General features: G+C 44.7%; 1 protein-coding gene across 1 annotated transcript in view; it reads right to left on the bottom strand.

Annotated features, from left to right (window-relative positions):
* Positions 1 to 11,456, bottom strand: part of MMP24 (matrix metallopeptidase 24) — a 162,966-nt gene that overhangs the window by 16,505 nt on the left and 135,005 nt on the right. Inside the window, 1 exon segment of the mRNA XM_019550707.1 lies at positions 4,169 to 4,383. Coding sequence (XP_019406252.1) covers positions 4,169 to 4,383 — 215 coding nt within the window.

Below are 11,456 nucleotides of genomic sequence, written 5' to 3'. Positions count from 1 at the left end.
TTCCATCTTTGCCTTGGCCTTCCTAACTTCCCCCCTCCAACCCCGAGCGACTGCAGAATAGTCATCCCTGGTGATGACCCCTTCCTTCCATTGGGTATACGCCTCCTTTTTAGCAAGGAGACAATCTCTGCTGCTTTTGGTGAGCCATGGAGGCTTGTGTGCTCTCCTGCTCCTTTTGATCCTCGTTGGGATTACCTTCCTTTGTGCTTGGAGGATAGTCTCCATAAGAAGCGATCACTCTCCTTGGACACCTGGCTCCCCTCCCCTCTGGGACCTCAGTGCATCCCTGACTATCGTCCTTAGCTTGCTGAAGTTTGCCCTTCTAAAGTCTAGGGCTGCTGCCTTACTGCATGCCCTTGCCACCTTGCCCTGGATGATAAATTCCAGCGGCCGATGATCGCTGTCGCCCAGGTGGTTGAGCACCCGCAGCCCCCTCACCAGGTCATCACCCATGGCCAGCACCAGGTCCAACAAGGCATCCCCCTGGTGGGGCTGTGCACCTCCTGGGTTAGATGGAGGTCCTGCATTTGGGCTAGGAACCTATGTTAGTGGTCAGACCTGGCTGACTGCTCCTCCCAGCAGATGTCCGGGAAGTCCAGGTCCCCCATGACTACCACATCTTTAGCCCTCACCACTTCTGTGAGCTGACCTAAGAATTCCTGGTCAAGCTCTTCTCCCTGGTTGGGAGGTCTGTAGTAGACCCCTACCATTAAATCTCTCACCCCTCGACTGCCTATGTGAAGAAAAAACTCAGTCTCCAAGTCCGAAGTTCTCCGTGCCTTTAAAAGCTTACTCAAAATTCTGCCTCAGTGTCCCTTATAGTGCAGCTTCCATATGAAGTGGAGTAAGAGCAGTAGGGCCATGATGTACTGCTCCTCAAGGTAGCCAGAGGCCACAGAATTTTAAAGATCTGCAAGAGATTGGGCTTGCAGCTATAAGGCAATGTTACAAGCTTGTGTCAGACTTGGCCATTTTTAAGAAGCCTGGACCTGAGCTGCATAAATGAGCTAAAGCAGAAGGCCTCAAAAGAAGCCTGAGTGACTGTAGTATGAACTTTTAGAGATACAACAGTTGGCTTGGTTAACATAGCAAAGTGAAGCGATTTGTATGTCTCATTAGACACCATCAAACAGAGCACAAGGTGAAAGGAATTTGAGAAAGCAAAGCAGCCTTGTCAAACCATAAATGAAGGTGAGAGTGGGAAAAAAACCCTCCCTTTTTCTCCTTTTACTATCTCAAGGATTTGTATCTTAACTAATTGACACGTTTTTAGGTCCACAAGAAATCTGGTTTAATCCAGTTTTGAAAGTTTCAGTGAATCAAAGAAATTTAAATAAAACCAATCTGGGATTACATATTAGAATACAGAAATTATGTTTATCAGTCATCCATAAATACTGTATGTCAGCTTGGTGGAGAATCTGGAGATCCCTACACAACACCTGCCAACTAATTTGGAGAATCCCCAGCCTTTCAAGACTGAAAGCCTGGCCAGCTTTGCTTTGTGGTATTCAACACCCATCCCATAAAATTATGTTTTATGCTTTGCTATTAATCTTGCTTTGTCAATTAATCAATAAACCTCTCACATTGGTTGGAATGACCCAAGGATCCATATGATTTTTTTCACCTGTCTACCCCATTTAAAGTTTGTTAACACAGCCTACCAACGAGAAGTCTTTTGACACTTATCCAGTCTCCCTCACATACCTAAGCCATTATGACCAACAGAACCCTAACTAGCAGGACTGTGCCAAATTTTGCCAGTGATTCAACTTAAAGCCGTTTTAAGCTTGAAACAGCTAAAACAAAACAAAACAAAACAAAAGCCTTCAAAACAGCTTTGAAACGAAACAAAGGAACTTGAAACATTTCAAAAATTTCAAAACGTTTTTAGTTTCGAAGCCAAGGTTACTGGCTTCAGTGCTGGGCCCAGCCAGCAGCACCTGCCTCCTGTCATCCAGCAGGCAGACTGGGGGCTCCCTGCACCCCTGGGGGAGCCGGCAGGCCCCTGATCTGCCTGCCAGCTGTCAGGAGCCGGGGGCAGCTGCCTGAGGCCAGTGGGGCCAGGGCAGATCAGCTTGAGTGGGGACCAGGGCTGGGAAGGGTCCCCACAACACCTGATCTGCCCCAGGCCCCCACCTGGCTGGCTTCAGTAGGGGGCAGGGGAGATCGGCTCAGGCAGGGACCCGCTGCCCTGATCCCTGGGTGGGGGAGCGTCCCCGCACCAGCTGATCTGCCTTGGGCTCCCATCTGGCTGGCTCTGGTAGTGGGTGGTGCAGATCAGTTGGTGTGGGGACCTGCTACCCCGATCCTCAGGCGGTGGAGTGTCCCCGCACCAGCTGATCTGCCCCAAGCCCCCACCTGGGACTGGTGGTAGCAGTGATCCTCCTTGCACTGGTCCCAGGCAGCAGCACCCAGCTCCTCTCATCTGGCAGGCAGATCAGGGGCTCACACCCCAAGGATGACTTGGGCACAGCCCCAGCAGCCCTCCCAGGTGTGCAAGGGAGCCCCTGATCTGCCTGCCTGCTGCATTTTATGTTTCCCCATAATAACTTATGGGCGAAACATCGAAACATTTTTGTTAAAACAAAATGGAACAGTGTTTTCAAAATGAAATGAAACTCAAAACAAAACACTGTTCCATCAAATCGGCAAAACAGAAGTCGAATTGGAATGATGTTGTTTCGCACAGCCCTAGTAACTAGCACCATTGTTGACCTAAGCCTGCATATAGCCATTAGTAATAAATGATGAAAGCAATTAGATACTGGAGTTGTTAAAAAATTACTATAACTCCAACCTTTTTTTTTTCAAATATAGCCTCTACACAAGTCTTCAGTGAACATGATGAGGAGATTCGAACTGGGTCAGATCACTTTACAGTTGCAGCAAAGTAAAAATAGATTGGATATCTGGAAAAACTTCTTCATTATGGCTAGGGACAGACATTACACATAAACTCGTTTAAGTAATCAGAAACTAATTTAAACCTGTAACGGAACAGACATTCAGTGCACATAAACCAATTTCAAAAAGGCTGAAACAAGTTTGAGATAAACTTGGTTGAATGTAGTATCAGAATTAACTGATTTAGGTCAAACTAGTTTATGCAATGTCTGTCCCAGACCTCTTCCTGGTTTAACTTGAACCAGAGTTCCCCAGCATCCTGGCATGCTGTTTGGGCTGGGCTCTGGGCTCTAGTCCAATGGGTCTGTCCCACTGTTCTGCTCCCCAGCCGGACCAGGGACAGGGAGGAACAGGCATGGGCAGGGGTTTGGCTGGAGTGGGGTTTAATTCCTCCCTTCCTGTCCTACTGGTAGGGACCTGAGTCAAGTCTGCCGGGTCCTCCCCACTCTCTGCTGCAGTGGTGGGCCTGCGTGGCCCCTGAGGCAGAATGGGCAGGGAGGAGGGTTATTTTCCCTTTTACCTCCACTCCCCTGGTGGACCACAGTTATGTTTGCCTGCCCCAACTGCTGCTGCCACCGTTGAGTGGTGGAATAAGGCCCCGCATGCATGAACAACCTGTGTCCCCAGTGGCTGGTGGGGCATGGCAGTGCTGGTGGAGGCAGGAGCATGGGGGCGGCAGCAGGAGCATGGCAGCAGTAAGCAGGGAGCTCCTGCAGACACCACTGGTGCTATCAGTGGGGGGAGGGGGGACAAATGCCAACCAGGGGTCAGGGACTGCCCACAGATGCTGCTGGCTGTATCACCCATGGGTGCTGCTGACACTGTCTGGTCCCAGGTGGTAGCACCCACTGTGCTGATGCTGATACTTTTCATAGAGGGTGCACTGCCACACTCAAGGGGTGCACATGCACCTGCATGCACCCCCTATGTGTTGCCAATGCCCTCCTGTTCCCTCTGTATAACCCCGTCCCCGCCCTCTCCCAGGGGGCCCTGCCAGCCAGCATCTGGCTGTACCCCTCAAGCCACTGCAGTGGGAGGGGGCAGGGCCCTTGATGGAAGCAGCAGCCCCTGCCACAGTATCGGGGAATGTGAGCCCTTTCCTAGGCAAATCCACTGATTATATGACAGCTACATGTTTTCTATTGATATGTAAATGGTAAAATAACAGATAACACCTAGTTGTTTACACACATTAGTCTTCTTCAGGATGTAAACTGGAAGGAAGAAAACACCATTGTTAATATACAGTTCTTAGTACCTTGAAAACAAACATTTCTCCTCTAAAGAGAGCCACAGTATTAAAATTGCCATCACATATGTTGGGCTTCATGCCTGGCACAGACGGCCTATCACCTAAAGGAGGTCTAGGGGGTCTTGGTTGTCTCTCATGTTTCCTTTCTGAAGTGGAATGAATTCTTCGGACAGGAAGAGTTGGTAATGGTCTGGTGGGCTCCAGTGGTTCAGCAGGTGGACCTAGGAAATAAAAGAAAACTGGTTAGAAGGTGTATATTTGAATGTCTGTGTTTACTTCTAAGACATCTGAAAGGCAAAAGTCCAACTGAATATTCTTAATGCAGGGATTGAGTCATTCCTTGTATACAGTGTTGCATACAAGTAAAAACCCATTCCCCTGACAGAGGAAAGCAGTAAGATAGGAACTTGAATCTAGCTGAGAATATCTGTCTGCCGTTTTCTGCAAGCCTAAGAGGTGTGCAATGTTCTTAAATAAAAGGTGAACGAGAAGAATTTAAAATGAGTGTATACATGTAAATATGTGTTCAAACATGGAAGGATAAAGGGGAAATAAATAAACAAAAAAATTCTAACCGCAGCCACTGCTTGATTGAAAGACAATAGCTGTTTACTGCCCCTATGGAACAGGAACAGCCAAGAAATGATCACGGTTCAGGAACGGCCTTTGACTCACTCCTTAAGTCTTCCTCTCTTCCTGTTCCTTCCTCTCTTTGCGTAAGATCTTTCTTCGTTAATGAGAAATTTGATAAAGTTCACTTGGATCTCCTGCCATTTACTTCTTTCTCATTTACTCTTTCAAACATCTTGTCCAGCCCCCTATCATAGACACTGAGGTCTTCTATCTTTTGTTCAGTCTCATTCATACATTTGTCCAGATGGTTCTGTTTGTTCCCACTTCTTTATTTCTATTAGTCCCTATTCACATCATTCTTCACCTTCCTACACAATCCTAACCTTTTCTCTGATTTTTTCCCTCCCTCTCATTGAAAGTATGCTTAGTCTCCCCTACCTCAAATAAACATCTCTCCACCATACCTATCCTCCTAAATGCTGACCTAACTTTCTCCTCTTCTGCCCAAGAGTGAGTATGGATTTCTTTTCCTCTAGCTCTGCACTGAATCCCTTTCAATTGCAGACAGAAGTGACAATTTTCACCTGACCTGGCCACAGAAAGCAGTTTATAGCCGTGACTAAACACAAGTGCCCAGCTGCAAACATCTTAAAAAATGGCTGGTTGGGTGAAAAACCCCATTACATGAGGTATCAGATAAAGATGTTTCAAAAAGTAGCATCTTCTGGAACTTTTGTCTGCAGAGCTCCTAGACTCTTCCTGTTTTGAGAATGGGAGGGGGGAGGGAGTGGAGGGAGCTCAATCTGGGGGGTTTTCAGCCTCCCCTGGAGGGTGAGGTAGGTGTATTGGAGCCCCTGCTAAGGTGGCAGGGCTCCAGTTCACCCACCCCACCCTTCAGCACCAGCCCCAAGAACAAGCTCTCCACTGCCTTTCCCCCCTCCCACGCTCAAAACAGTGACACTGGCAGAGAGTTGTGGGAACCTGGCTGCAGGCTTCCAGCCCCACAGCTACATTTCCTTCCCCCTGGAACCAACAGTGAACTTATCTTTGGTCTGGGGGCAACTCAGAACACTTTGCAAAAATCATTCTGAGTTACAGCTGAGGACTGCACTTCTGTCTGCACCCAACTGGTTTCCAGTATTTTGACTCTACTGAAAGCCTTCTCATTCAGGTCTCTAATGATCCCTTCCTTGCCAAATCTCTGGCTTTTATTTCATTCTCAACCTTCTTGAGCTCTCTGCTGCTTTTAATACTGCTGTATCCTCACTTTATTTATATATATGATCCTCACTGGGATTTGAAAAACAAGCCTTCGCTTATTCTCCCTCTAGAGCACCTCCTTTGGTGGAGTCACCATCACCACTGTCTCCTTTCACATTCTGTTAGGTTCTATGTTCTTATTCACTTTACACCCTATTTCTAGGTTATCTCATCCACTCTCAGGGTTTAACCTGTCCTTTCTCTACTGATTCACAGATTCAGAGTTTTGAAAACCAGGAGAGACTTCCTATACATCATAGGCTAATAACTGTCACTCAGCTACAGCTCTACTGTGCCCAGCAGAAAACAGGGCAGAGATGCATCTGCCTTCTGCCTGACTTCAGACTAACACAGTTAACTACCTTTCTCTGTATGGTATCCGCTAGCTTGTCTCTGTGTTTGACTACACACCACAACTTCTGGGAACGCATCCATGCATGACTTAAAACCAACAGGAGATGGAAAATCCTCCACTTTGTTTGGGATTATTTGCCCAGAATTAACCATTTGCCAATTAACCACTGCTAAAGGATTGCATCTAATTTCCAGTTTGAATGTGTCTGGTTTCATCTTTGAACCCTTGTTTTTTGTTCAATTTTTTTCCATTAAAAGAAAAAGCCCTTGGTACCTGTTTTCTGCTTGTGAAAGCATTTATACATTGTAATCAGGTCACAGGTTAATTTTGTTTAAGAGAAACTAAAGAGATGGGATTCTTTAAGCCTCTCACTGCAGGAAGTTTTCTCCCATCCTTGAATGTTTTTATGGCTTTCTTCTGCATTCTTTCCAATTTTCCAATAGCTTTTTGAAATGTGGCCACCGAAATATACAGAGTATCTCAACAGTAGTCTCATCAGCACCATATAAAGAGAAGTAAAACCACCTCTATGCTGCTACTTATTATATCATTTATGCATCCAAGGATTCCATTATCTGTTTTTGCCAGAACATCATGCTAGGAGCTCTTGTTCAGTTGTTCGACCATTATGATCCCCAAATCCCATTCAGATCTAGCTGTTTCCAGGACACAACCCCCTATTCTGCAGGACTAACCTGCATTACTTATTTCTAAATGCAGAACTCTGTATCTCTGGTAGTGTGAAAATTCATGGGCTCTGTGCATGAAGCAATCAATAACATTCTGCATGACTGTCCTGTTCTCATTATTTGTCACTGTGCAATTCTTTGTCATCCACAAATGTGACCAGAAATGTTTAACACATATACTTCCAGATCACTGTTGAAAATGTTTACTAGCATCAGACCTATGACCAGTTACTAACATCCATAGAAACATTATTATTCAGTGATGGCTATCCACTGACAACTACTTTTTAAGTAGCTGAGTCAGTTGGCTAGTTTGTTAATTATGCATCTAGTTCTAGATAATCTTTTTAAAAAATGTGAATGTTATACAGTACTATTCATAATGCCTTACAAAAGTCCAATAAATGCATCATATCTGTGTAGTTACTGTGTGGCAACCAAATTTGTAAATTCCTCAAGGAATGCAATCACTTTTGCTTGACAATGCCTATTTTACATAAAACGGTTGCCTATTATCAATTATTTCCATCCTTAAATTCTTTTTTAAAGCTGAAGCTTATGGAAATCAACTTTTCCATTTTTTAGACAAGAACTGATGCCAAACTAACTGGCATGTAGATACCCTGTTCATTCTAGTTGCTCTTTTTTCTTTATTGGCAAAATATTACTTGTCTTCCAGTTTTGAACAATTTCCCTTAGCTTCCAAAGTTTATTAAACATTAACATCAGTATGCCAAAAATCTCTCATCCAAGCTTTTTAAGATTATTTTGGGTAAGTTACCTAGCCCTTATTTTAAAATGTGTGTATCCAGTTAAATAATAGACCCAATGCAAGATAGCCAACTAGGAGAGAACACAGAGCCAAATCACATACTGTACTGTTAGGTTCTCCCAACAACTTCAGAACATCAGTAAGCAAAATTGATAGAAACACATTGCATCTGTTCCCTGAGGGAGAAGCGCCACCACAGAAGCAGCTAATCTGGTCTGAATCCAGTCAGTTCCATATATGAATTAGATAGAAAATTGCCTAACAGCAAGAAATATTAGTCTGTTACAATGCAGACTGCATAGGTCTTTACAGACACTACATGGAGAAAAAGAAAACCTTCTTCATCTCCATCACAACCAAGAAATGAAACTTCAAATTCTTTGTGTCATGACTGATCACCTTTGGAGTGTGACTTCCATCACTGCACTTTAGCCTGCTCCCTTCATGCTTCATCTGTCGCAGACCATCTGAATACCAAGGTGACCTGTGAAGATAATACAGAGAGAGGAGGCATTTAGGAGCCACTGTGTTGATAGTTGAGGACAAAATGTAACCATACTGTCCTCTCAGGCTATCAACAGAGTGGTCCATCAACTATGCTATAAAATATTATTTCTAAAATTGCCAGGACAAAAGATGATCCTCAGCATCATATAAGAGGAGATGATGATCTGACCATTAACAAAAGTCTTCCCCTTATTCTCTCTATATTCAGTCCTAGAGCAAAATATAGATCTGGAGTACAGCCAATCAGAAATTTTTAAACAAAAAAGTTTTGGAATTTAGTTTTTTCATCAGAAAGTGCCAATTCAACAACAAAAATATTTTAAGAAATGTGTCAGTTCTGGTGGGAAGGGTTTCTTAGCTCTAGGGAGAAAGGGAAAGAGAGGGCATGTCTACACTACCGTGAACAATGCAATGTAGAGCTACTCAAGCTAGCTTTAAGTGGCTTATCTCAGATACTGGATGCAATCTAACCCAAAGAGCATGGAGCTCAACTTCACAGCAGGGTAAATTAGAACAAGGTGAGCTGCCATGGCTATACTGTTTCCAGTACCTAAGTTAATTTGCATGCTGTAACCTTATTCATCTTTACTCTTACTACAGCTTGTAGTGCAGAGATACCAGTGACATATGCCGTTCCCAGAATAGCCACAGCCTTCTGGTCAGGGCTTTCATGGTAACTACCAATCTGTAGAGTATGCTTGAGTGAGTTTCTTAAGCTTGCTGATTCTTTTGTCTAAAAAAAATTAAATATTCATTGCATCAGAAAGATTCTGTAGCTCATCAGTTAGCCCAGCTTAGGTAATGGGAGACCTGAGCTGAGGCTGTTGCTCTTATGAATGTCAATTATTTATTAAAATTGGAATAGTTCCAGGAGGAAACATGGTAGCCAAGCCACTAATCCTAATGATCTTGTCTGAGATCTGGAAGACCTGTTTTCAAATTTTTGGTCAGAAGAAGGCAAAGGAAGCGCTTGACCATGAAATAGCCATGTCTGAGGCGAGTGCTCTGCTTTTAATGGCTGTCTGCTTTATGTTTTTCCAGTGAAAAACTTTGAAAGATCTTAAGTGCATCCGGCTGTAGAACAGGAAATGTTTCAAAATCTCAAATAACTTTGCAGGATGGTAAAACTGTTTCCTGTCCACCTCTAATCCAAAGTGTGGTCAGACATATGTATGGAACCCAATATCAATTATTTGGTGTCGGAAGCAGACTGGCTAAGTTCACTGATGACACCAAATTATGGGGAAGTGTGGTCACTAGAGGATAGGCTGGTGATTCAGGCCAAACTTGACAGGCTCGCAAGGTGCGTGGATCAAAACCTGATGGCATTCAATGCGGAGAAATGCAAGGTGCTCCACCTCAGGAGAAATAACCCGCATCATACTTACAGGTTTGGCAGTGCTACACTTGCTAGCACCACAACTGAAAGAGACTTGGGGGTTATGATTGACCGCAAGATGAACATGAGCCACCAAGGCGATGCTGCAGCTGGCAAAGCAAACAAAACTCTGACTTGCATTTACTGATGTATCTCAAGCAAGACCCAGGAAGTCATCCTGCTTTATACGGCCATGGTGAGGCTGCAGCTGGAATACAGCATCTAATTCTGAGCTCCGCAATTTAGAAAGGATGTAGAGAAGCTTGAAAGAGTCCAGAGGAAAGCCACATGAATGATTAGAGGAAAAGAGAGCAGCCCTTATGAGGAGAGGCTGAGAGCTTCAGCTTGGAAAGGCGTAGGCTCAGGGCTGACTTGGTGACAGCCTATAAGTACATAAGAGGTGTGCATCAGAAACTAGGAGAACGTCTGTTCACCAGAGCGCCCCAGAGGAAGAGAAAGTCCAATGGTTACAAACTCCTGCAAGACTGTTTTAGGGTGGACATAAGGAAAAGCTTCTTTTCCGTCTGAGATCCCAGGGCCTGGAATAGACATATAGACAATTAAAAAGCACATTCAAATGAGGAAAACTGCTCAAAGGCAAACTGGATCTAACGTGCAGCTGAGAGCTCTAACTGCCAATTTTATTAGAATTCAAAACTGGAAATGTAGATGTTATCAAGCTAGAGGTTTTGGCAACTGGGTTGAAGTATTTAATAGTTTTTGGAACCATTAAAGGTGGCTTGGAATTGTAGAATAAGCACACTAATTGAACATTTCTTATAAGTCATAGTAATAATGTTTCAGGGTCACCTCTAACTTTCACAATGTTTGTCAATGAGACAAGGAAATTCACATCTAGTATTGTCCCAGAGAAATAACATTGTTTCAGTTTGCTTGATCGGAAATGATCAGGTTAAAATAGTTTATTAATGAAAGTTTAGCTCCTGGAGAAGAACTATAGGTAGCAGGAAGGTCCTCTTCTTCATTGTGTGCATGTAGATGACCGTGCACTTGCAGACTATGCATCCAGGAACAGAATTCCTGCCTGTGTGTAGAGTAGCATTTTAGCACTTGGATGACCAAAAATGCTGTGCAGATTATCTAAATTGGACACTTCGACAACCAACAATGGAATTATATCACCCAGTGTTTAAAATGGGTGGATTTTGGTATTGTGGGATCCCCAGAACTGCCTAACAAACTCTTCTTCATCTACTCTCCTGTCAGGACTAGCCAGTACAGTAGCAAGGGGAGGGGGGTGAGCAGGGCAACTGCCCCGGGCGCCGAAGCAAAGGGGTTCCAACAGGTGCTGCTAAGCTGGGGTGGGGCACAGGATGGAGCCGTGAGCAGCTCTCTTTGGGGGCGGGGGTGCAGGGACAGGGGGAGGGCAGCACTCTCAGGCAAGCATGGCGGGGCATGTGCCCCCCAGATCTCTGTGTGGGGCAAGGGCGGGCTGCAGGCTTTTCTTGGGTACCAAACTTCCACTACTGGGGCTAGCTATTTCCATTTGTCATTTACAGGTTCCTTGATTTACCCAAATTTAAAGGCCTGAGAGAAAGGATAAGCTTGACAGAGTTCCTTTAGCCTTGCGTAGTCCCAGACTTAAGTGGCAAGCAAACTTCAGAGGCATGGGGCCCACACAAACATCATCTCATCATGGGCTAAGGGGAGATTTGACACCAAACTTTGGGGCAAAGCATCCACGCCAGAAGATAGGCGGGTGATCCAGGCTGACCTGGACAAGCTCAGCAAATGGGCGG

The sequence above is a fragment of the Crocodylus porosus genome, unplaced genomic scaffold (assembly GCF_001723895.1).
Source record: "Crocodylus porosus isolate Cpor-Errol unplaced genomic scaffold, CroPor_comp1, whole genome shotgun sequence".
NCBI classification, from domain to species: domain Eukaryota; kingdom Metazoa; phylum Chordata; order Crocodylia; family Crocodylidae; genus Crocodylus; species Crocodylus porosus.
The sequence above is the reverse complement of the archived record's forward strand: the minus strand, read 5'-3'. Positions and strand labels throughout refer to the sequence as shown.